This window comes from Terrapene carolina, unplaced genomic scaffold, assembly GCF_002925995.2.
Source record: "Terrapene carolina triunguis isolate 2854851 unplaced genomic scaffold, T_m_triunguis-2.0 Scaffold88, whole genome shotgun sequence".
In the NCBI taxonomy this organism is placed as follows: Eukaryota; Metazoa; Chordata; order Testudines; family Emydidae; genus Terrapene; species Terrapene triunguis.
Window position 1 is genome coordinate 51,116,808 of NW_020664439.1, and position 26,586 is coordinate 51,143,393.

Here is a 26,586-nt window from a genome sequence, read left to right on the forward strand (position 1 = left end):
CACTTCTTCAGATGCAAGTAATGGAAATCTCTAGAGGCAGGTATAAATCAGTGTGGAGATAACGAGGTTAGTTCAATCAGGGAGGGTGAGGTGCTCTGCTAGCAGTTGAGGTGTGAACACCAAGGGAGGAGAAACTGCTTCTGTAGTTGGATAGCCATTCACAGTCTTTGTTTAATCCTGATCTGATGGTGTCAAATTTGCAAATGAACTGGAGCTCAGCAGTTTCTCTTTGGAGTCTGGTCCTGAAGTTTTTTTGCTGTAAGATGGCTACCTTTACATCTGCTATTGTGTGGCCAGGGAGGTTGAAGTGTTCTCCTACAGGTTTTTGTATATTGCCATTCCTGATATCTGACTTGTGTCCATTTATCCTCTTGCGTAGTGACTGTCCAGTTTGGCCAATGTACATAGCAGAGGGGCATTGCTGGCATATGATGGCATATATAACATTGGTGGACGTGCAGGTGAATGAGCCGGTGATGTTGTAGCTGATCTGGTTAGGTCCTGTGATGGTGTTGCTGGTGTAGATATGTGGGCAGAGTTGGCATCGAGGTTTGTTGCATGGGTTGGTTCCTGAGTTAGAGTTGTTATGGTGCGGTGCGTGGTTGCTGGTGAGAATATGCTTAAGGTTGGCGGGTTGTCTGTGGGCGAGGACTGGCCTGCCTCCCAAGGTCTGTGAAAGTGAGGGATCATTGTCCAGGATGGGTTGTAGATCACTGATGATGCGTTGGAGAGGTTTAAGCTGAGGACTGTAGGTGATGGCCAGTGGAGTTCTGTTGGTTTCTCTTCTGGGCCTGTCTTGTAGCAGGAGGCTTCTGGGTACACGTCTGGCTCTGTTGATTTGTTTCTTTATTTCCTTGTGTGGGTATCGTAGTTTTGCGAATGCTTGGTGAAGATCTTGTAGGTGTTGGTCTCTGTCTGAGGGGTTGGAGCAGATGCGATTGTACCTCAGTGCTTGGCTGTAGACGATGGATCGTGTGGTGTGACCGGGGTGGAAGCTGGAGGCATGAAGGTAGGCATAGCGGTCGGTGGGTTTTCGGTATAGGGTGGTGTTAATGTGGCCATCGCTTATTTGTACGGTGGTGTCTAGGAAGTGGACCTCCCGTGTAGATTGGTCCAGGCTGAGGTTGATGGTGGGGTGGAAGCTGTTGAAATCATGGTGGAATTCTTCCAGGGTCTCTTTCCCATGGGTCCAGATGATGAAGATGTCATCAATATAGCGTAGGTAGAGAAGGGGCATGAGTGGACGAGAGCTGAGGAAGCGTTGTTCCAGGTCAGCCATAAAAATGTTGGCATATTGTGGGGCCATGCGGGTGCCCATAGCGGTGCCACTGGTCTGGAGGTATATATTGTCACCAAATTTGAAATAATTGTGCGTGAGGATAAAGTCACAGAGCTCAGCAATAAGTTGTGCTGTGTCATCATCAGGGATACTGTTCCTGACAGCTTGTATTCCATCTGTGTGTGGGATGTTTGTGTAGAGAGCCTCCACATCCATGGTGGCTAGGATGGTGTTTTCTGGGAGGTCACCAATGCATTGTAGTTTTCTCAGGAAATCTGTGGTGTCACGGTGTCACAATCAGTCAAATTGTATAATTTCAACAGAAGGAAGTAAGCTGTGGTAGGTTGCCAAGTGAATGTGAAGCGGCAAACCTGAAATAAGGGCTTGAATTTCTATCTTGAATGTGTGAACAGTGTCATTTGGTCACAGCCAGCAATGGGGTAATTAGGGCGAAAGAGGGTCTGTATTTCTGTATGCCAAACATGCAAATTTTCCACCATCTGGTGCCCTCTCTTTTTACTATGACTGGGACTTCCTGACTTTCAATACAACTATCTTTTTCAAATCATGAATGTATTATTTTCAGAACACGTTTAAATCTTTATTTGTGGATGATGACTTCATAATCATGTCATATTTGACTTTAAAGGAACAGTGTTAGGTGTTAAACTGTTAAGAATATGGTGGGAATAGTTTCTATAGTGTAAAAAGCCATGTAAAACAAATTAAGAAAAAGAGGGTTAGATGGTTCAAGTTATTTGTAACAGGTGTGAAGATTTTTATATCTAGGTTATCAGTTTAAATCTGGCCCAGGTTAATAGTGATTGAAAGTTATTACCATCTGCTGTGTTGTGGTTTATCTAATTTCTAGTGGACAGGTGTTCACATAAAAATTGGCACCCTTCCCTGCCGTCTCAGCAGAAAGACTAAGTATTAGAAAAACTTGAAAGTTGAACTACTTCTGAACCTTAAAGGTGGTGTTCCTTCCATAAGGCTTGAGGCACCCTGGTGGAATAGTATGAGAAAACTTCCACTGCTACCACCATGTTTTATGGATAAATAAGATGCAGTCTCAAGGACTATCTCTCTGGCAGTGTTCATCAAAATGATTATTCTTCTTTTGCTGTGTTGTTAAAAACTAAAGAAAAAAGTTATATGACATAATGTGATTTGTTCTGCTATTGCAAGCCCAGCAGAAAGATCACAAGTAACCAGCAAACTGGTTACTGTTTGTATCATTGATGGTACTGGTAATAAATAAGTCCGCGAGTAGGTCATGGAAGTCACGGATTCTGTGGCTTTCTGGAACCTCCATGACTTCGGCAGCGGCCAGTGCACCTGGCTCAGGGGCAGCTCAGGCAGCCCCTGCACCAGGCGCAATGGCTGCTGCTGGGGGAATCTTGGGTCCCCGCTCCCCCCCCCGCAGCAGCAGAGTTTGCTTGTGGGAGGGCGCAGGGAGTTGGGGCACCGGACGGGGTGAGGTGGGTTCTGGGCAGCACTTACCTGGGGGGGCTCCCTGGAAACAGCGACATCCCCCTTGCTCAGCTGCTAGGCAGAGGTGTGGCCGGGCAGCTCTGCGCACTGCCTCCACCTGCAGGCACTGCCCCCACCTGCAGGCACTGCCCCCGCACCTCCCATTTGGCAAAGGGCAAATATAGTGCCAGTCTCTAAAAAGGGAAATAAAGACAACCCGGGGAATTACAGACCAGTCAGCTTAACTTCTGTACCCAGAAAGATAATGGAGCAAATAATTAAGCAATCAATTTGCAAACATCTAGAAGATAATAAGGTGGTAAGTAAGGCTATGTTTGTCACGGAGGTCATGGAAGTAACGAAATTCATGATTTCCAGAGACCTCCATGACATTCTCTGCTTCAGCCCCAGGGGCTGCAGGACTCTGGAGCTGACAGCCAGTGGGGCCCTGGCAGGTTTCCAGTGACAGATGACAGCAGCGACAAGCGACAGGATGCCCCCTGCAAAGTACCAGGGACAGGTGACAGACTCCTGAGGGGACCCTCCTCAGGGTTCCAGCAACAGGCGACAGCCTCGCAAGGGGAGAGGGGGACACTTCGGGTGAGTCGCTCGGGTGTCCCATTTTCTCTTTGGGAAATATGGTCACCCTGCAGCTCCCAGCCTAAATGGTGGTGGGGAAAACCATGGAGCTGCAGCAGCAAAAGTCAGAGACAGGTCACAGCTTCTGTGAATTTTTGTTTATTGCCCGTGACCTGTCCATGACTTTTACTAAAAATAACCATGACAAAATTTTAGCCTTCTTCGAGGAGTGTCCCTGTGGATGCTCCACTTTAGGAGTCTTGGCGCCCTGCGCTTGTAATTGGAGATTTGTAGTAGTAGTGCCCCGGTTGGCTGTGCATGTGCGGCAGCCATCTCACGCTGCTCTGAGCGGCTACTTAGCATGCGCAGCCAACCATCCCTCAGTTCCTTCTCTACCGCCTTTGCCTTGAGTTGGAGCAACAGCAGCGCCCCTGTCTATTTAGTAAATTGCTTATATTCCCATCTTTATTTATCCTTTTTGTCGTTTTTTTCCGTTTTCCCATCCTCATTCCCACTTAAAAAACTCCCCAAACTTTATTTTGTTTGCTTCCCCCCCTGCCACCAGCGGGTCTCCGCCAACGGTGACTGAACTACGACCGTTCTCTATATACCTGAACCTCCTCAGGCATGTCTGGTTCCTCCAGCTTTAAATGTTGCCTGACTAGCAAGCTATCAATTCCTGTATTGGATGGTCACGCTCTGTGCATCCACTGTCTTGGGTAAACCCATATACCACAGAAGTTATCTGCCGGGACACTGAAAGCCCGGGACCTCCAACTAAAATTATTAATGATGGAGAAATCTCTCAGGCCGGCCTCCGACCCAGAGTCCAGGATTCCTCCTGGCCAACCGTTCCCAGCAGCAGCTGCAGACAGGGGCTCAACACAAACCGTGTCTAAGGACCCTGCACCTAAGATGACCAAACATCGGTCGCAGTCATTGCCACAGAGAGATCTCCCTAAAAAGAAGCAGTCTCTTGGCAAGAAATCTGCCCTGGTACCGATGGCACTGAGAACCTTGGACTGAGAGACACTGGGAACATCCAGTACCGAGACGTCCCGAGGAACCAAGACACCGATGTGGCTAGACTTTTACTCAGGTGCACGAGCCAAAGCTAAGCTCCCTAGCTCAGCACCAACAGTGCCAAAGAACGGCTAATGTAATGGCGCCACCTGCTACATATACACAGCCTAACAAGACCTCGGCACCGTCAGAGCATACTACGCTGCCATCCACAACACTGAGCTTCTCGATACCGCTACCCTTTACCAGACAGGCGGACCTAGCAAACTCCTCCCCGCCGTGAACCCCTCTCTTCGGTACCGACGGTACCCCAGTCAGACCAGGATCGAGCCGAATAGACACTTCTAGTGGCTATGCACCTCCATTATCTAGTGATGACTATGAAGAGGATGATTCAGCTCTTTATATCCCTTGTCATTCCTCCCCGAAACCAGGATCCTCTCACCAACAACCATGTATGCAAGGGTAAAGCTGTCAGGCACAACCATGGATGCCACCGCCTGTTGTTATGCCACCCAATTGGCCATACTGGGACCCATGGGCAATCTACAGAGCCCAGAATCTTAAACCCCTCAACCCACTAGCATCAAGGGCCACCCTGTCCTCTTCACCCACGAACCCACCGCCATCGGAGGCCCAGGAGGAAGAGGGAGCGGAGCCGGAAGAGGCTCGTGAAGGCGACACAATGCCACCCACCCATATTTTGTCCTCGTCCCCAGACAAAACAATTATGCCACCACCTCCCACCACAGTCAATAACTTCAAGTCCTTCCAGGACTTATTTAAAAGAATTGCAGACTCCATGGACATCTCTTTAGCAGAGCTGTCAGAGACCCAGCACAAATTTCCTGACATCTAGCAGGCATTCCCATCAGCAAAGATAGCTCCTCCCATCAACACTCTATAATGGATCCTGCAAAGATAATATGGGAGACACCTGCCACTGTCCCACCCTCTTGTAAACGCTAGGACAGAAAATATTGTGTACCAGCGAAAAGGGCTGAGTTCTTATTTGCTCACCCAGCTCCCAATTCACTGGTTGTAGAGGCAGTAAACCAAACTGGAAAACAGCACCAGTCAAAAATCACCCCTTATGACAAACACTGGAAAAGGCTTGACCTCTTTGGACGCAAAGCCTATTCCTCGGCCTCACTGCAATTTTGCATAGCAAGTTACTCTGCTCTGTTGGCAAAATAGACTTACAACTTGTTTAATAAAATGACATATTTTATTGAACAAATGCTGCAGGAGTCAAAGGGGTAATACAAAGCTAACATTGCAGAGGGCTCCTTAATTGCCAAAACAGCCCTGCAGGCTTCCCTTGATTCTGCTGACACGGCAGCTCGGTCTATCGCCACATCCATGCTCATGCGTCGAGCATCATGGCTCCACCTCTCTGGATTTCCTAGGGAAGTACAAGACACAGTTGAGGACCTGCCCTTTGAGGGACAAAAACTATTCGCGGAAAGCACAGATGCATGTCTGCATACCTCAAAGCACTCGAGAACCACCTTGAAGACCATAGGTATTTACGTCTCCCCAAACAAGAAAAAACAGGGCAGATTTTACACCCAAAGATTCCGTCCCAACCCGTACTCCCAACCCCAGAGACAATATGATGAACACTGCAAGCAAGTGCAGGCAGAACCAGGATCAACCTGCCACATCTCAATCTTCAACATCCCTTCAATCGTTTTGAAGTGTTGGTCGAGGGCTCGAGACCTTTATCTTCTCCCATGTCAGATTATCGGATGACCTCTAGTCTCTTTGGCCTGGTCCACACTACCCCCCCACTTCGGACTAAGGTACGCAAATTCAGCTACGTTAATAATGTAGCTGAATTCGAAGTACCTTAGTCCGAACTTACCGCAGGTCCAGACGCGGCAGGAAGGCTCCCCCGTCGATGCCGCGTACTCCTCTCGCCGAGCTGGAGTACCGGCGTCGACGGCGAGCACTTCCGGGATTGATCCGGGATCGATTTATCGCATCTAAACGAGATGCGATAAATCGATCCCAGAACATCGATTGCCTGCCGCCGGACCCTCCGGTAAGTGTAGACGTACCCTTTGGAGACCGCCTGCTACCACACTACCCTGTCTGGAACAACATCACTAGAGACAAATGGGTGCTGGAAATTGTCCAGAAAGGTTACTTTATCCCATTTATCTCTACCCCCCTACCCACCCACCTTCCCTGTCCCTCTTCAGGGACCCCCTCACGACACCTTGTTGCAGCAGGAAATAAACCATCCCCTGCAACTAGGAGCTGTGGAAATAGTACCACTCCAACACAGGGGAAGAGGGTTTTATTCCCAGTATTTTCTCACACAGAAAAAGAACAGTGGCTGGAGACCCATTCTGGATTTACGGAACCTCAAAAAGTTTATAAGGATGCAGGGCTTCAAAATGGTTACTCTGGCAACCATAATTCTGGCATTATAGAAAGGAGATTGGCTCTCATCTCTCGACCTACAGGACGCCTACTTTCACATCGCTATTCATCCAGCACACAGGCTATTTCTGCACTTCACAGTAGGCCATCAACATTACTAATATAAAGTACCACCCTTCGGCTTGTCGACTGCCACAGGGGTATTCTCCAAAGTCTGAGCCGTCGCCACAGCTCACCTCCGCAGGCTAGGGGCAATGATCTTCCCATATTTGGACGACTGCCTCATAAGAGCATCAACTCAGCAGACAGCAGTAAAAGCTACACAAACCAATATAACCCTCTTCACCAGCTAGGGTTTCAAATAAATATCCAAAAGTCCACTTTGGTCCCTATCCAGCAACTAGAGTTTATAAGGGCCTATTTCGACTGCCTCTCAGCACAAGCGAGATTACCCCAACAGCGATTCCTCAACCTAACCAGGCTGGTAACAGTGATCACAGCCAGCCCGCAAACATCCGCCAGGGCCTGCCTACAACTCCTTGGCCATATGGCTGTTACAACTTATGTAGTCAAACATGCCAGACTGCACATGAGATGCCTACAGGCCTGGCTCCGCACCTGCTATATACCACACAAGCATTCCCTCCACAAATGGCTCTCTATGCCCTGCAGAGTGAAGGACTCCCCCAAATGGTGGATGCAACCGCAAAACATCTGCTTGGGGGTCCCATTTCAACAAAAAGCTCCCACTAGAACAGTTACCACAGATACTTCCCTCGGGAGATGGGAAGCCCATCTGGACAACACCACCATCCAGGGACGCTGGTCCCCAGCAGAAACACATAAACTTTCTAGAGCTCCGAGCAGTCTGAAAAGCATGTGAACACTTCCTTCCCCTGCTCCAGCTCTGATTCGTACACACTCCACCAGAGCGCTATCCACATCACTAGCATTTCTCAATAATGTACCCATCGTAGATATTTGCAGGGCAGCTACCTGGGCCTCAGCCCCCACATTTACCAAACACTATGCCCTGGAACAACATTCCTCTGCCAACACTCAGTTCGGACTCTCCGTGCTATCCGCCATCAACAAAGATAGTCCGAAGCCCCTCTTCCATCAAGGGGGCTCTATAGTCACCTAAAGTGGAGCACCCACAGGGACACTCCTTGGGAAAAAAAGAGAAGGTTATTCACACAATTTGTTCTTGACAAATCCACGCTGTTACCTATCACTAAGAGAAGGTTATTCACCTTGTGCAGTAACTGAAGTTCTTCGAGATGGTTGTCCCTGTGGGTGCTCCACTACCCTCCCTCCTCCTCCTGTACTTTGGAGTTTCACGCTGACTCTCTGGGGTAGAGAAGGAACTGAGGGACGGTTGGCTGCACATGCTAAGTAGCTGCTCAGAGCGGCCAACCGGGGCACTGCTACTACAAATCTCGGATTACAAGTGCAGGGTGCCATGACACCTAAAGTGGAGCACCCAGAGGGACAACCATCTCAAAGAACTTCAGTTACTGCACAAGGTGAGCAACCTTCTCTTAGTGATAGGTAACAGCGTGGATTTGTCAAGAACAAATTGTGTCAGACCAACCTGATAGCTTTCTTTGACAGGGTAACAAGCCTTGTGGATGGGGGGGAAGTGGTAGATTTGGTATATCTTGCCTTCAGTAAAGTTTTTGATACTGTCTCACATGACCTCTCATAAACAAACTTGGGAAATGCAACCTAGATGGAGCTACTATAAGATGGGTGCAAAACTGGTTGGAAAACCATTCCCAGAGATTAGTTCTCAGTGGTTCACGGTCATTTTGGAAGGACATAACGAATGGGGTCCCACAGGGATCAGTTCTGGGTCCAGTTCTGTTCAATATCTTCATCAGTGATTTAGATAATGGCATAGAGAGTACACTTATAAAGTTTGCGGGCGATACTAAGCTGGGAGGGGTTGCGAGTGCTTTGGAGGATAGGATTAAAATTCAAAATGAACCGGAGACATGGTCTGAAGTAAATAAGATGAAATTCAAGAAGGACAAATGCAAAGTACTCCACTTAGGAGGGAACAATCAGTTGCACACATACAAATGGGAAATGACTGCCTAGGAAGGAGCACTGTGGAAAGGGATCTGGGGGTCATAGTAAACCACAAGCTAAATAGGAGTCAACAGTGTAACGCTGTTGCAAAAAAAGTGAACATCATTCTGGGATGTATTAGGAGGAGTGTTGTAAGCAAGACATGAGAAGTAATTCTCATCGAGTGATTGTTCATGTTGATTCCAATTATGTGTGCGTATGCCATGTGCACAGTCGGAAAGTTTTCCCTAGCAGCACCCATCGGATCAGCTGTGGAGCCCCCTGGAGTGGCACCTCCATGGCGCTCAATATATGACCCTGCCGACCCGGCACCTCGTCAGTTCCTTCTTACCGCCAGTGACGGTCATTGGAACTGTGGCATCATGCTTTGCAAGGTCTCCACGTTTCCCTAGTTTTGATTCGGACTGTTTATATTCTATAGTTAGTTCTCAGTGATTGTAGTTCTAGTTAGTTAGGTGTTGGGCTCGGGAGTTTACCCTCCACCCTGACTGCATTCTCCTTTGGGGACTTACATGCCTAAGTCCCAGGGATGCAAGCCCTGCAAGTCCTGTAACAAGTCCATGCCAACAGGCGACCCTCATGACGCTTGTTTAAAGTGTCTGGGGCAAGTACATCAGTTAGAGAAGTGCAGGATTTCTAAGGGCTTTTGTCCCCGAACCAAGAAGGAGCGGGACTTTAGATTGGAGCAGCTCCTTATGGAGGCGGCACTTAGACAACAACCTGCATCAGCGTGGCAGGACCCGGTGCCGAGTTCATCAGTGTGCAGTGCCCCCGCGGCAGTGGCCGAAGCGGCACCGCGGAAGGAGTCTAGTCGAGACCTGCAGCACCGTCGCTCCCCGGCACAGAAGATGGCGGGACCGGCTCGGCACTGATCCCACTCACCAGCACAGAAGCGGCACTGGAAGCAAGGAAGGAGTGGTTCCCCGACTTCAGGACCCACCCCTTCAGAGCCAGTCAGTGGGGTGCATCCCATGGAGGAGCCCCCAGTGCCGAAATTCTCGGAGCCTGCACCGTTGACTTCGGCCGTGCAAGGGGGACCGTTGAGACTGGTCCAGTTGGACTCCCTGGGTCAGGTTGTGAAGGAGGCAGAACTGCCTTCCACCCCTGACTGATCCCTTCTGGAGGATAAGGTCAGGATGCTTTGATCAAACCAACATGATGATGGGTGATAACTAGGGTGATAACTTGTGATGTCAGGGGGTAGTAACTAACTATGTCAAAGGGACAATACTAACTTGTTTGTATTGGGGTATAAGGATGTATCTCAGAGGGAGTATCTTTGTCTGGTCTTAGCGAGGAACGGAAAGTCCCGCCATTCACTGAGCTGGTCCACTGTTACGGGCATACATGTATTAGTGGTCTGGTAGAGTCTGCGAGATACTAATACCATGATTTGTCAACAATAAACATGGCTGGGTGCCTTCGTCCCTTAATGGATCTTCTGGTCATTGAGTGGTTCGCTCGAGGTCTGCCGTGCCAGCTGTCTGCGCGGGACTGGGGCGGCACAAAGAGGGAACACACACACACAGCCAAATATCTATCAACATCTAACCTCAGTTGTCTGAAAACATCCACTCAATGTGCAGCGGCAGTCAAAAAAGTGAAAAGGATGTTGGGAATCATTAAGAAAGGGATTGATAATAAGGTAGAAAATATCTTATTGCCTCTATATAAATTCGTGGGATGCCCACATCTCTAATACTGAGTGCAGATGTGGTTGCCTCATCTCAAAAAAGATGTATTGGAATTGGAAAAGGTTCAGAAAAGGGCAACAAAAATGATTAGGGGTAGGGAATGGCTACCATATGAGGAGAGATTAATAAGACTGGGACTTTTCAGCTTGGAAAAGAGACGACTAATGGGGGATATGATAGAGATCTATATAATCATGACTGGTGTGGAGAAAGTAAATAAGGAAGTGTTATTTACTCCCTCTCATAACACAAGAGCTAGGGGTCACCATATGAAATTAATAGGCAGCAGGTTTAAAACAAACAAAAGGAAGTATTTTTTTTCACACAATGCACACAGTCAATCTGTGGAACTCCTTTCCAGAGGATGTTTTGAAGGCCAAGACTGTAACAGGGTTCTAAAAAGAACTAGATAAGTTCATGGAGGATAGGTCCATCAATGGCTATTAGCCAGGATGGGCAGGGATGGTGTCCCTAGCCTCTGTTTGCCAGAAGCTGGGAATGGGCGACAGGGGATGGATCACTTGATGATTACCTGTTCTGTTCATTCCCTCTGGGGCACCTGGCATTGGCTGCTGTCGGAAGACAGGATAATAGGCTAGATGGACCTTTTTTCTGACCCAGTATGGCCATTCTTATGTTCTTATGATCTCTATAGAAGGATAATATATAGCTCTAACTGTCTTAGTATAGTATATAACTATAAGATAGCCCCTTCCTTCTCTAATTAGAAACAAATTTGGCATCCCTATTCTAAAGGGAACTTAAGAAGGAAATCTTAACCATATGTCTGTTATATAAGAAAAATTGAATTAAAATTGGCAGCAACAATTTCAGCTTTTATAAAGGAGTCTGGTGGCACCTTAAAGACTAACAGATTTATTTGGGCATAAGCTTTCGTGGGTTTCGTGCATCCGAAGAAGTGAGGTTTTTACCCACGAAATCTTATGCCCAAATAAATCTGTTAGTCTTTAAGGTGCCACCAGACTCCTTGTTGTTTTTGCAGATACAGACTAACACGGCTACCCCCTGATACTTGAGCTTTTATAAAAACCCTCTACACCTTTTGCTGCAATTTAATTGGTGTTTCTTCACTTTCTTAATGATGGAAAATGTTTAATCATCTCCGTACTAGTTTATAGTGGTGTAGAAATCTCATCTACTGGGAAAAGTTCTAATTATTTTAACTGATATTACAGAATATCTAGTCTTAATAATAAAAAAGTTGAAGGTACTGTGGAAAATGTAAGAACACTTGGTTAAACTTTAAGGCTAATTTGTTCTTTCTTTCCAACGTAAATTAAAACTCATCTGACAACTCTAGTTTATTAATGTAAAGTAACTTTATGCATGCTATTCTCATGTAGATTAAGTGGAGAATAGATTTTTAAATGTTCAAATTTTAACCTGTCCTTTTTCATTACTTTACATTAATAAACTAGGGTTGTCAGAAGAGCAGACTGTGTTGCTCATTTTGGTACTAGTTTATTTTATTACCTACTGGTGTGCACTAAAGGTTCCCTAGTGCACTTTAACACAGTACTGTTTCAGACAGCACAACGTTAAAGCATACCAGCAGGGTTTACATGGAACAATTAATTGTGTAACACGTTAGTGTTTAGAAATCACACCCCTATAGAGTGCATTTCCCTGCTGTGTTCATCTCTACTAAAATCTTTTAGTAATATTTCCTCTGACTCACATTTTAACATTTTTTTTAAATTTTTCCTTTAAAGGCAAATCCTCCTCCTGTACTGGTGAATACAGATGCTTTGGAGACTCCAGCATACGTAAGCTTATATTTGCTTTCAACTATTTTATGTATTTAGAACAAAATATTAATACACAAGTGTTTAGTTTTTCTTCTATCACTAAAAAGAGAGCATGTATCATGACCTACTCTTTGGTAGTGTTTGCCTTGTAGCCTGCAGAATCCCATATGTTACAGAGTACAGCTAATGTTCCTCAAATTTATGCTGGTTGTTCAAAGATAATAGAATACTGGCCATATGTCTCAAATAACATTTACAGCCTGAGAATTTCTGTTTGTGTCATACTCTTCCATAAGGTGAAATAAATAGATCTCTTCACCACTATACCACTGCTATGTCACATGATTCCCTTAGACCAGCGGTTCTCAAATTATGGGGTGGGCCTCCCAAGGGAGGCACAGGAATGTGTCAAGGGAGGCATGAGCTGTGTGTGGTTGGGGCTCATGCACAAGGGCCGTGCATATCAGGGAGGTAGGGATAAAGGGAACAGTTGGAACCCCACTGCCCTGGGGCTGACAGCCAGAGTCCCACCACCTGGGCTTGGGATTCCCCCATCCCACCCCACACCCCCCACACACACCTGGAGGCAGCGGGGCTTTGGCTGTCAACCCTGCGGTGGTAGCAGCAGCACAGAAATAAAGGTGGCAGTGGGGCGCTAAATCTGCTGTGGAAAGATATTGGCAAACATCACTTTTCACATTGCCTCCCTTCTGTGCTGCTGCTGACATGGCACTGCCTTCAGAGCTGTGTGGGTCTGGCCAGCAGCCATTGCTCTCCACTCTGCCTTTAAAGGTGGGTGGTGGTATACGTACTTGGGGAGGGGGGCGTAAACGACTATAGACACAAAGAAGGGGGGCCCAATATAATAAGTTTGAGAACCACTGCCTTAGACCTTTATGGTGATAGCTGTTTTTGTAGTCTGTTTCATCAGACTTTTAATTTTCTAAAAGCATGCATTAATATTGTATTCGTTCTGCCTGAATCATTAAATTAATAACTGTAGATATGTGGGGATGAAAATTAGTCTTAATTTCAGTGCATCTTTACCTGCTGTGGGAGCACTGCTCCCAGTTCCATAGTTAAAGATGAGTTGAGTTTTGCACTTAAAGGAGGGAATTAACCATTTTGTTATAAAGTATATGAAGAATACAGTGTAGTCTCAAATTACAGTACTTTCTCTTTTTGAGTACAGAACGAGTTTTCTGAGAATTTACAAGTAAATCCATTAAATAGTTTGAGTTGTAATCACTTAAAAATCAGTCATTCGAGAAATTTAGCACCTGGTGCTGGATCTTTTTTTCTCCTAAATGTTCTTAATACCAAATGAGTCTTCATACTTCCCGTGTGGTTAACTCATTGAAATCTTGTGCACAGGCTACTTTAGAAAATTATTTTGTAAGATTAGTGGTAATTTTGTGCCATTATCTTTCATAGCTGAAATCTTATCTCTCAGTATAGGCTGATGAATACTGTTCTTCTACAGAGCATTCCACACAGAACTGACCTCTTTCAAAATGGATATCAGCCCCCTTTGTTCTCAGTAGGACTACAGCCATGGTGGCCCTTAGCAAAAGTGCCCTTTTTCAAAATGGCTACTGCCTCTCGTTGCTCCTAATAAGAGTGAGGGCAAGGTGTGCTCTCAGTAAGATGGTATCTTGCCACTGCTCGAGGCTGGGCCAAAGTAGCCAGAGTGTACTGGTGAATCTGGCCCTAAAATTAAAATAATAAAAAAAAGTAAGGTTCTTGCTACATATCTTAACATCATTAGAAATATCACATTAACATTTTGGGGGGGCTTCTGTTTTAGTCTTCACTTATGAAATTTTCATTTTAAAATCGAGGAAATTCCCAATTTAGAATTACATTAAAGTGAAATAAAATTGAGAATACATACCAGTGCTTCAGACCCGTTGCTGCCTTTTTTCTCTTGGGTGGTGTCCTATTGATCCTCTTTATTGTCCATATACCCTGTTGCTTCTGACTTGCCTACATCAGGCCAGCTGATGGTCAAGGTGAGTTCAAATCCTCCTGGTCTTGTCCTTGGCCTGATCTGTGGCAGCTGTTTGCCACTACCCTACAGTGGGCATTGGTTTCATCTCCACTGTTGTCCTGAGTCTATAGCTACAACATAAGACCTGTGTCCCAATGCAGCTTGGACTGTTGCCTTTGCTTTGTGTAGCAGTTTGATGGTTGAATACAGACTTGTTCCCTTTTATGTAATGTTCTCAGGTCCTTGGCTCCTTTGTTATAGTGTGGCTGGCTGCCTAACTTGGCATTCTCTTAAATATTTCTCTGTACTGTCAGCATTCCTTTATGGGGCTGCAGCAGAATCCTCATGGGAAGTCATTCTTGGTTCTCTGTCCCATCAGTGCCTGTGCTTGGGCTCCTCTCTAATTCCTGGGAGGAAGTATTGCAATGGTCCAACACTGCCAGGTAGGGAAATCTTCCTGTCTTTGCTATCAGTCTCTTGGCTGTCTTTACTGTTGACTCTGTCTGTCTTTTGCTTTATGGTTATACAGCGGAAGACTTATTATGCTCAAATTTTTATTTAAAACTGAATTCTTTGACTAATGGAAGAGGAGATGCTGGACAAATTGATTATTTAAAAAGTAATAGGTCATCAGGCCCAGATAGTATGCTCTTAAGGGTTCTGAAGGAGTTTAAGAATGAAGTGACTGAGCTGCTAGCAATAATATGCATACTCATAAAATACTGCTACTCTTCTGAAGGATTGGAGGGTGACAAATGTTGTAAATGTTTTGTTTAAAAGGCTCTAGGGATGATCTAGGGAATTACACACTGGTAAGGCTCACATCTGTAATTGGCCAATTGATTGAAATTATCATTTTAAAAAGAATAATAAAACACCTGGAAGGTCATAGTATGGTAGGGTCTATCGAGCACAGTTTCTGCAAGGGAAATTTGTCTTTCACTGTTCTCTTAGAATTTGTTGAATATCTCAGTATGGTAGTGGAAAAAGGAGAACTGGTAGACATAATTTACTTAGGCTGTCAAAAGGCCTTTGGAAAGCTACCTTATAAGAGGCTACTAAAGAAACTAAGAAGTTATGGGGTGAGAGGAAAAGTAATGTCATGGATCAAAAATTGGCTGAGAGAGAAAACAGAGTGTACAATCCAAGGGTCAATTTGCTTCATGATAAATGGTTGACAATGGGGGTGCCACAAGGTTCTGTGTCAAGTCTCAGTATTCTTTAATATATTCATTGATGATGTGGAAAGGACATTTAGTAGTGATGTAGCAAAATTTGCTAATGACACAGCATTGTTCTTTAGTCAAGACTAGAGAACACTGCGAAGAACTTCAGATACCTGACCAAGCTTGCTGAATGGACAATACAATGGCAAATAAAACTCAGTGTAAATAAATGCCAAGTAATGCACATTGGGGAGAAAATTTTGAACTACTCCCTACAACTTACCAGGTTCCAAATGAGTTGTATCACCACAAGAAATGAACCAGGGTATCATTTTAGACTTCTCAATGAAGACCTCTGTTCACCATGCAGTAGCAGTCCAGAAAGCTAACAAGATCTTAGGATGCACAGGGAACGGGATGGTGAATAACATGGAGAATATTTTAATGACTTTACATAAATCAGTAATGTGGCCTCATCTGTAATACTGCATGCAGAACTGGGCACTCCATTTTAAAGGGATATTGCAGAACTAGAGAGGGTTCAGAGAAGGGAAACAACAGTGTTAACTGACCTGGTAAAAAAAACTCATAAAAGAGAGAGTGAAAGACTGGGATTGTTTACCTTTGAAAGGAGATGAATGAGATGATGAGATAAAAGTATACAAAATAGTCAGTGGTCTACAGAAGGCAGATCTGGAACTTATGTTCTCCCTATATCATAACGCAAGAACATGGAGCTAATCAATGGTAGCAAATTTAAAACTGATTACTGCACAGGAAATATGTTTTCACACAGCGCATAGATTGTGGAACACATTGCCACAAATTATTGAGGCCAAGAACTTGGTGAGATTCAAAATGGAATTGGACATATGGATACAACAATTTTCTGAATTGTTATAGCAGAGCATTCGCTCTGCTACAGTTAAGGTTGAGCATTTTTTTCTGTTTAAAGATCAGTTATTTTAAGTGCTCCAAACTCCATGTGATTACTTGCATCATCTGGACATTTGCCATGGTTTATGGCTGTGCAAGGTACTGTTGGTAGTGCAGTGGAGTCATTTAGCAAGGGCTTTCTGAGGTACCAAGTCCCAAAAAACATATTACAAAAATCAACTGGTTCTTAAAATGTTTTTTTTGCGCACACTTGGGGCTTAAACCATGGCTCAAATCATCCCCCAACTTATCTCATTCTCTCAGCATTTATCTTAGCTAGAATATGGCTAAGTTAAATTATTAGTTATTAAATTAAGTTATTAAACTGAGAGTTTGAATCTACAAGTCACTTTTCCCAAACAGATTAAAATGCAGATGTGCAGCAAGACTAGGGCTCTTTTAATAGTCAGAGTTTTCAGGCAGTCTGTCAGTAAGTGAATGACTCAAGGGTATGGATTCTGCATCACCACTCTTCTGCCGCTTCCTGCTGGTACATGCGCTCCTCAGAGCCCCTCCATCTTCCTATCTCCACAAGTTTACCAGGGGCATGAAATGGCAAGGAAGAGGGTGGAACTGGGGATGGATGAACTTGGAGCAATGAGCATGGTGGAGGGAATGTTGAAGGAGTTGGAGCAGTAGTAGGGGAGTCTGAGTAATTGGAGAGAGATGGAGGTCAAAGCAGTGAGGAGAAACTGTGTGTGTGTGTGTGAGAGAGAGAGAGAAAGAAGAGTAATTGGAAGAGTTCAGGGAAGAGCAGGGTTGAAAGGAGAGGTCAATGCTGTACAGTGAGTAGGAGTGGGGGGCTTCAGTTCTGTCCTCCCCAAACCCCCACATCCCTCAGTCAATCAAAGGTATCTATCTGGCCCCCATCACTGTAGCTTCTGAGCACCTTGCAGTTTTAATGGATTTCTCCTCTCAGCATCCCCTTGTAGGGTGGAGGTAGGAATGTGCTGTTATCTCCATTTTACAGATAGAAAACTGAGACACAGTGACTAAAGAACTTGCCCAAGGTCATACAAAAAGAAGTCTGGAGCAAGGACTGGACCCTGGTTTCCCAAGTCCCTGATCCTGACCTCTGGATCATACTTCTTTTCACGCCCTCCCTTCAAAAAATTCCCCCATTGACTTCATGCTAGTCCTCTCATCCTCTCCCTATCTTCTCAGCTTCTGGGCCCCATGCTTATGACTGCCTATCCAGGGAAGAGGGCCGAGGAGGGAGAGCCTGACTGTGCTGGGCAAGCAGAGAGAAGACAAGGTGATGCAGAGGCAGTGAAGGAACCAACACGCAGCCATTGCATTTTGTGGCTGAGATAAACGTTGCCAAGCAATCAGGAGCAGTGGAGGAGGACGGCTGTACTGTGAAATATGGGGAAGCTGAGTAATTATTTAAAAAAAACAAAACAAGAAAATTGAGTGCCCAAAACTTCATTAATGCAGAGTTATGGTTGGCCAAGTAGTGCCTCATGTCCTTCCAGAACATGGTGAGTTGGATAACTTAATTCTCTATGTCCTGGTTTTCAGAGCTTTAAAGTACCCACCACTTCTACAGTGCTGCCTCCTAGAGCTGGCAATAGCTTTTAGGAATAGTTCAGTAAAGGTGGTGCAAAGATGAACAGACTACTAAGGGAAGTGGTGGATTCTCAGTCTCTTGAAGTTTTCAAGTCAAATTTCGATGTCTTTATGAAAGATGCTTTAGCCTAATACAAGGTATTAGGCTCAAGACACCAGTTACTAGATGCCCCAAAAGCTGCAATGAAGAAAGGAGACGACACTGGTTAAAAACAACAACATGACTTAGAGGGAATGTGAAGGCAGTTATAAATTTAAATATCTCTATATAGATAGATATAAAACAAATAGCAGAAATATTCAATAAATATTTCTGTTCAGTATTTTTGGGAAAAAAGACGATATTGTCATGTCTGATGATGAAACACTTTACCTTCCAGTAGTAACTCAGGAGGATGTTAAAAAGCAGCTTCTAAAGTTAGACATTTTTAAATCAGAGGGTCCGGATAACTTGTACCCAAAAGTCTTTCTTTAGGTGATGGTCCCTATATGGATTCCAGGCATGGGGTGCCCATGTGTGCCACGCACTGCAGCCAGAACAATTCTGTAGCAGTTGTGTATTGTCCTCGTTTTCTGCAGCTGAGGTTATATGAAGCTGTGCAGGTTGATGCACCTTCAGTTCCCTATTACTGTCGCATGGCCAGAGTTGGAACCTCTGTTCCTCCACGTTCTTAGCCTAGCTAAGAGAGTTGGTTGTCTGTTCTTCCTTCTTGTATATAGTGTAGATAGTCATTTTTCTTGTTCTTGTATGTTTTAGTTAGTTAGGTTTGCTTTCAGACTTCTTCCACCATTAAGGAGACCTCCTCTCCTGGGCATTATGCCCCAGCAAATCGGCTTCAAAAACTGTGCTTTATGCCTGTGCTCCTTCTAATATATGGAGATATACCTATCTCATAGAGCTGGAAGGGACCATGAAGGTCGTTGAGTCCAGTCCCCTGCCTTCACTAGCAGGACCAAGTACTGTCCCTGACAGGTGTTGTTGGTTTTTTTTTTGCCCCAGATCCCTAAATGGCCCCCTCAAGTATTGAACTCACAACCCTGGGTTTAGCAGGCCAATGCTCAAACCACTGAGCTATCCCTCCCGCCTCTATGGGCAGTGAGTACCAACAGTGCCTATACTGCCTCAGCGAAGCCCACATCATTGCCTGCTGACAAAGGAGCCTTCTGGACTGTAAAATGTTGATTTTCAATAACCCTTGGAACACTGATGACTGGACGAAAGCTAGTGTTGTGGCAATATTTTAAAAGGGTGAACAGAACGACCCAGGCAATCATAGGCCTGTCAGTCTGACTTGGATCTTGGACAAAATAATGGAACAACTAATATAGGAATAAATTAATACAGAATCACAAGGGTACGATAACTAATACCAATCAGTTTTATGAAAAATAAATTCTGTCAAACTAACTGAATATTTTTGATGAGATTACAAGTTGATAAAGGTAATAGTGCTGATGTAATATAATTCTGTGACACATTTGACTTGGTACTGTGATGTCTTTTTTGGGGTACCCTGAATTGTAAGCCCCTGTGTTCCTTCTCTGCCTCAGCGAGTGTTTTGCTGCTACTAAGCCATATGTCGGCTCTCTCACACACCAGCCTGTCTGGTTTGCCAGCCAACTCTTCGGACTCTGTCAGTCCAAACCCTGTCTTGCAGGTAACAGTCAGTGAACCCCCATTCCTGCACCAGGGACGTCTCTCTGGAGTATTCAGTCCCTCTCACTGGATGTTCACCGAAATTAAGTTGTCTTCCTCCAGTTTGGCTAGCAGAGGACTCAGCCTCCATTTTAATGCACAACCCTGAGATGGTTTTGTAATACAGCAAGAATAAGTTTATTAACAAAGAATAGAGGTTTAGAGGATACTGAGCAAGAATAAGAGGGACTGGTATAGTTACAAGGAAAACAAAACAGCTTTCCAGTGACTAAAAGTTAATTTCAGAAAGTTACAATCTTGTATAAGCATGTTTCTCACTTCCATTAAGTCTGCGCATCCCAGTGTGCAGAAAGAATAGCAAATATGGCAGGCGACCTGCTTGGCTTAACAGTGAAATCTTCGGTGAGCTTAAACACAAAAAGGAAGCTTACAAGAAGTGGAAACTTGGTCAGATGACTAGGGAGGAGAATGCACTTTTATATAGAAATCTATGATTAAATCGAGTCTTCCTGACTAGTGATTTAAATCAAATCCACCCTGGTTGTTAGTAATGGGTAAGTGAGCTTCTCCATGCTCCGGGTGGTGCAGTTTCTCACTTTTTGTACCTCCTTTTTACCTGAAGGTTTTTGTACGTCTACTAGGCTGCTGATGAACTCTGTGCTAGTTTCAGTGGGGAAAATGATGCTTTTTGTTTGCAGGTTTGCCAGTTCTTTCTTGAATGGCTCCACAAGGGGTAATGCAATTTTGTGTTTTGATATTTTCATGGGTTGCGCATAGGAATGCCACTTCCAACTTCAGCTTCTCCTTTAAATATATATCTCCTTGGAATATGAACTTTTATGTGATTAGAATCTGTCCTGTTCTCTGTCATGTTGAGAATATTTTCGTGCTGTCCTACAGCAAATCTATGGCTTGCACTGCCCTGCCTTGGACTACATTGCACGTTGCTTCACAGTCGAGCTGGAGCCAAATGGGTCACTGATTTAATAGAATATTTGCAAATATGGAGGTTGAATGACTGACAGCTGCCTTCTCCAGTGCATGTACATTGAGATACTTCGGATTTACCATGGTCCACTGAAGATAGTTTCTGTTTCTTGTGTCACAGCATGAGCTGCTGGGGTTTTTTTCTTCCTGGGGTAGCTGTGGCATTGGGACATGAAGTAGATTGGTTTCCCACCCTCCTTGCATCATTGCCCATAGTCTGGACATTTTTCTCTCTGGCTTTTGTGCCACTTTCCAGTACACATTCTAGACTATGATACCTGCATTCTCTGTTGGTCTGTCTCTGTCCTGCCTTTTAAGTTCTTTTGGCTTGAGTATGTGTACTTTTTCTGTATTGGTGGCTGTTATTGTTTTGATCCTTTCCTTGGTTAGTTTATCAGCCCTTATTATTTGGACCCATTTCTCCAAGGTTTGATCTCTTTTTATCAGCAATTGCTCCCTTATGTTGGAATCATGTACCACAAACAGCCCTGTCTCTGGAGACATAAGAGTCTCTGATCACAGTTACATGTGGAAGCCCGGGTTCTCAGCTCAGTAACATAAGTAACTGTTTCCTCTTCTGCTTATTGATTTCAGGTGTAAAAAACAAACAAAACAAAACTGTTCTTTCTCTACAGTCTCATTCAGTTGGGAACACAGTACATCTCTACCTCGATATAACGCTGTCCTCGGGAGCCAAAAAATCTTACCGCGTTATAGGTGAAACTGCGTTATATCGAACTTGCTTTGATCCACCGGAGTGCGCAGCCCCGCTCCCCCGAAGCACTGCTTTACCGCATTATATCCAAATTCGTGTTATATTGGGCCGTGTTATATCGGGGTAGAGGTGTATTCATCCAATACTCTGCTCAGCTGTGGCAGTGTTTCAAGCGCTATCCCTGGCAACAGTCAAAATGCGTTAAAGTATGGTAATGCAAAATTAAGACCATTAGTAACACAGTACAATAAACATCCAATTATAATTAGTTCATAATAGTGTTTCTATATCTAGAGTGAAAGAAACTGGATTTTAAACTCATTTTTTCCACTTGTGTTGTCACTACAGGGTGGAATTTGGGTTATTTGGCACATTTACTGTGTATTTACATATCTTAATATGTTTGGATTTAATGTAACCTTAACTCTGAATGTTATGAGTTTGTAGTGCTTGGATAATTATAACATCCCTATCATGTTTTTACCCTAAATTCCTAATAAACTCCGGTAGTGGGAAAAGACTCCAGTGGCTTTTTCCCCACCACAGGGAAAGGCTCCAGCAGTGGGAGCTGTCAGAACCTTTCCCTGCCACAGGGAAAAACTCCAGTAATGGGGAGCTGCCGGACCCTTTACCTGCTGCAGTGAAAGACTCTGGTAAAGGGAGGCAGTGGGGAAAAGTTCCAGCAACTTCCCCTCTGCTGAGCCTTTTCTTGCTGCCTCTCCCTGCCAGAGCCTTTCACTGACCTGATTAGCTACACACTGCAGTGTGGACACAGCCTACTATTCACTGTGGTGTGTAGCTACACTTATATTACACACTGCCACAAGAATAGATATAGCCAATAAATAAAGCTAGAATCCAGGCTGTAGGACTTCCCTGAAATAATTTCTGTTTGAACTAGAGCATATGTTCAATATGCTTTGATCCAGTTTCTGTTAGAAAGTCTATGGCCTGTGTGAGCGGTGGGTTGGGCACACAGTTTAGACTCCTGACGACCAAAATGCTTTTGTCTAAACAAAATGTAATGTGGAAATGTAATGGGAAATGTAATGGTCTGTGCTATACAGGAAGTCAGACTAGATGATCTAATGGTCTCTTCTGGCCTTAAACCTTTGAAATTATGGCAGGAGACTCCTGTGAAAAATCCTAGCCTTTAAGTTTATTAACATTTAATGCAAAATGTAAGAGGTAAAAACAAAAGCATTTTCAGATGGAATAGAAACAATTTCAATATAATGTATACATTTTTCTACTAAGAACAAATAATTATCAGTACTGCTGTCTCTCACATTTTAAATGAAGAATTTATCCATGCAGTACTGTGATCACCATTTTATTTTAAATTGCCAAGTTACCACAGTTACTTTGCCTTTTAAGTATAGGGAAAACTGGTATCTCAGGTACTGTGCTGAGGCAGTATGGGTTTTTTATATGATGACAGTTTTGCATAGGTGTTATGGAAGGGTTTAGTTTTAGCTAACGTTTTTCAAGCTGTGATTTTTAGGATGTTAAGAATATAGGAAATGCACTGAAGATAGTAATTACTATTTTGTATTAACGTATCCTGAAAGCCAATCTAATGTGCCATGAGTCTTTATAATATTAGAGAAGAAAACAGTCTTTCACTAGCAATGGAAATTGACTTTGCATTCAAGTCATCCACTTAATGTTAAAACAACTACTAAATCTAGATTCATAGATGATTGGGCCCGAAGGGACCATTATGATCACTTAGTCTGCCTTCCTTTATTACACAGGCCATAGAATGTCCCCAAAATAAGCCCTAGAACATATCGTTTAGAAAAGCATCCAGTCTTGATTTAAAAATTGTCTGCGATGGAGAATCCACGATGACACTTGATAAATTATTCCAATGATTAATTATTCTCACCATTTAAAATGTATACCTTATTTCCAGTCTGAATTTGTGTAGCTTCAACTTCCAACCATTGGCTCATGTTATACCTTTCTCTACTAAACTGAAGAGCCTGTTGTTATTAAATATTATTTCCCCATGTAGGTACTTATAGACTATCATCATGTCATCTCTTAACATTCTCTTTGTTAAGCGAAATAGATTGAGCTCCTTGTGTTTATCACTATAAGGCATGTTTTCTAATAATTTAAGGGTTCTTGTGGCTCTTCTCTGAACCCACTCCAATTTATCAACATCTTTCTTGAATTGTGAAAACCACAATTGTGATCCAGCGACGACCTCAGCCAGCTCTTTTAAACTTGTTAAGATTTGGGTGCAAGTTATCTGGACCAGCTAATTTAAAAATGTCTGTCTTTAGTAGCTTCTGTTTAACATCTTCTAGAGATATTAATGGAATGGAAAGAGTGTTATCACCACATGATGAGACTGCATCATCTGATTTTTTCCCAAATGAAGAACAGAAATATTTAATGACTATCTCTACCTTTTCTGCATTATTATTGATAATTCTACCATTTCCATCAAGTAATGGATGAATACCATTGTCAGGATTCTTTTTGTTCCTAATATATTTAAAAAAAACTCCTTATTGTCCTTAACTTTGCTAGGCATAGCTTTCTCCTGGTATCCCTTGGCTTCTCTTATTAATTTTATACAATTCCTAACTTATGATTTATATTCATTACTATCAACTAAAATCTAAACAATCCAAAATATTTAAAAATAATTGTCTCTTGGAAGAGCTTTCCAAGGAAGAAAAGGAAATTCATGATACCCAGAAAATGGAAGCAAAGAAGGAAGCTAATGATAAATTATTAATAGAATGCAATGATCGTGATACACATGAAGTAGATTGTGCAGATAAAATGGTATGTGGAATTTAATAATCCACTGATAAATGTTAAACTTAATTGAACACATCAGTAATTAGCAAAGATATGAAAGTAATGGCTAACCATGAGAATATCCATATCTGAGCAATTGGGTTAGTTGTGTGAAGAACACTGATGGAGAAGGAAGCCTAGTGAGATGGACATTACAGTAGTATTATATTCTAATAAAAGTACTTCATGGATTTTAGCCAAGGAGTGAAATGTCAAATGTTTATAATATTCAACGAGTAAAACTGACAAGTTACCAACTGAGTTAATGTGAGCACTCAATTTTGAAATAAAAATTCTAAAGACGCTCTTGGTAGGTTCTGGAGATATACTTTAAATAGTTCATCTATAGACATGGCCAATAAGATAAACCAATAGTAATCTCTAAGAACATAACCAAAATATTAGTCATACGTGTTTAATTAAAAAATTATACTAATCTGTAGTGTTATACAGACATAGTCTTGATATTTGCAAACATCAGAAAAGTAGGAAAAAGAAAATTTAAACCTCATTATTGTCTGTCAGAATGGTATTTATCTGTGTAGCTGAATTATGAGCAATACCAGAACAGAGTTCTGCAGCATTCACCAGAGACATGAGTGTAGGAAAAAGTCTCTTTACAAATGTCATGAAAACAATGGCTACAAAAGAAAGATATCTAACACTGTACAGCAAGACTCTGAAACCTCCAAAATAGAAAACAAGTAATACAGTAGATGAGAATACTGTTTTAAATACCATAAAATCTAGCAAAGTTAAGGCTAAAGATAGGCCTTGTGATCTTGAGGGGATCAAATCCTTCAAAACTTTGTGTTACGCTTTCTGTAGAATGGACGTCTTTGAACCCAGATTTGAGAAACAGAGCAAGACTAAAGAAGTGGCAAAATCTGTGTAATGAATCAGCTTTGAAGCAATTGAAAGTAAAGTAGTAAAATTACAGTTAGAACTTAATATAGTTTCTTTGAAAATGGCATTAACTGTGACTAGCCTATTTAAAAACATTGTAGAGGAAAACATCTTGTATTGCAACAAGGAATTGACATTAACAAGTAGTTGCTCATTAAACTGACCATTATAGAAGCAGACTCAAACAACATGGTTCATGGAACAAGTAATAAGATCTCAGTCCTACACTGCTTAGCTGTCAATGTCATACAAATCTTTCAATGCCTTTTAATGAATCCTGACTCTCCTGGAAAGTTGTGACTTTGTCTCAACTTCAACCAGCTAAATGTTAAACAGTGCTTCGTTTGGGCAAAAGGATCATCTTCAAACACAACTCCTCCTCTTTGGCATATCTCTTCAACTCAAACCTTCCATCTGCCTATGATTTCTATAAACTTGCTATTACTTTTTAATCTGAATTTTCCTTCTCTTTATATCACTCCCACACATTGCTTTACTCGATGCAGTGTAAGCTGAAGTCCTCACCCGTGCCTTCATATAATTGAATTTACTCAAGGATTGGCATTAGCAAGAAAAAAGAGTACAACAGCCTACAGGATTAATTCTTGAATTTATCAGAATCAGTGCTTAAGTGACTTTAAGCCCCTGTAGTCAGATGAAGTGGGAATGAACTGTTTAAACACAGAGAAAAATTAAAATGTGATCAGAGAATTGGACTGCAAATGAGGCCAGAAGTTGTGGACAGTATTGCTTTGAGATCAGAAGATCCAGGCAGTTGTTAGTAAAGGGAGTGACCCCTGTGTCCAATTTATAAAATTAAATGAATCAAATAAGGCATGAAAAAGAATTACAAAACGCTCATAGAAGTGAGATAAAATCATCTATTTCCAATAGGGGAAACACAAGATAAATATGACAAACACCACTATTCAAATTTCAGTAGGTGACTGACAGAGGCACCTAGAGGGCAGTAGATAATAGAAACTGGAAAACAAGGTAGAGCTAACTGTGCCAAATGGTACTCAAAAGTAGTTAGTAGTAGTAAACAACTGGCAATGAGTATGGAGGTGTCAGCAGAGTATATGTACAAGGTATCAGGCTAATCATAGAGATAAATACCAATTTGGGGATAGTTGAAACTATATGGGGAGGTCAGGTAAGGTTCCTGACTGCCATAAACATTCAGGTGAAGGCACCACCAGTTAGTAGCTAAAAACCACTGCGGCCAAAGCAGAAGCACACTGGGTAAGGGTTCTTGTTGATGATTAGAAGGTACAGCAACCCATAAAATCCCATGATGGTGATGAGAAGAAAAAATAGAGGAAATACCCTAGTACCAGAAATAAAACTCTGTTGTTATGCGCAAGGAGCTATTCCTAGACCTGTGACTCCAGTAGGCTTTTACTTTGGGTTGGAAAATTAAGACAGTAAAATTAATGTGTATAGAAAGTTGGGCCACTATGGGTATTCTTGTGGAAATCCAAAGGAAATCCAAGCCTAACTTGAATGAGCCGTTATTGCTGACAACGGGTTAAAGC

The 26,586-nt window shown here is 43.1% G+C and overlaps 1 protein-coding gene across 13 annotated transcripts in view; it reads left to right on the forward strand.

The window, feature by feature from the left end:
• DLG1 (discs large MAGUK scaffold protein 1) overlaps positions 1 to 26,586 on the forward strand; it is a 371,668-nt gene that overhangs the window by 170,406 nt on the left and 174,676 nt on the right. For 12 of the 13 annotated variants that reach the window (XM_026650152.2, XM_026650157.2, XM_026650147.2 and 9 more), the window contains one exon: positions 12,267 to 12,320. In XM_026650152.2, the coding sequence (XP_026505937.1) occupies positions 12,267 to 12,320 (54 nt within the window). Of the gene's footprint in view, positions 1 to 12,266; positions 12,321 to 14,674; positions 14,736 to 26,586 lie in introns of those variants that run through there. The other variant, XM_026650160.2, reaches the window with a different exon arrangement.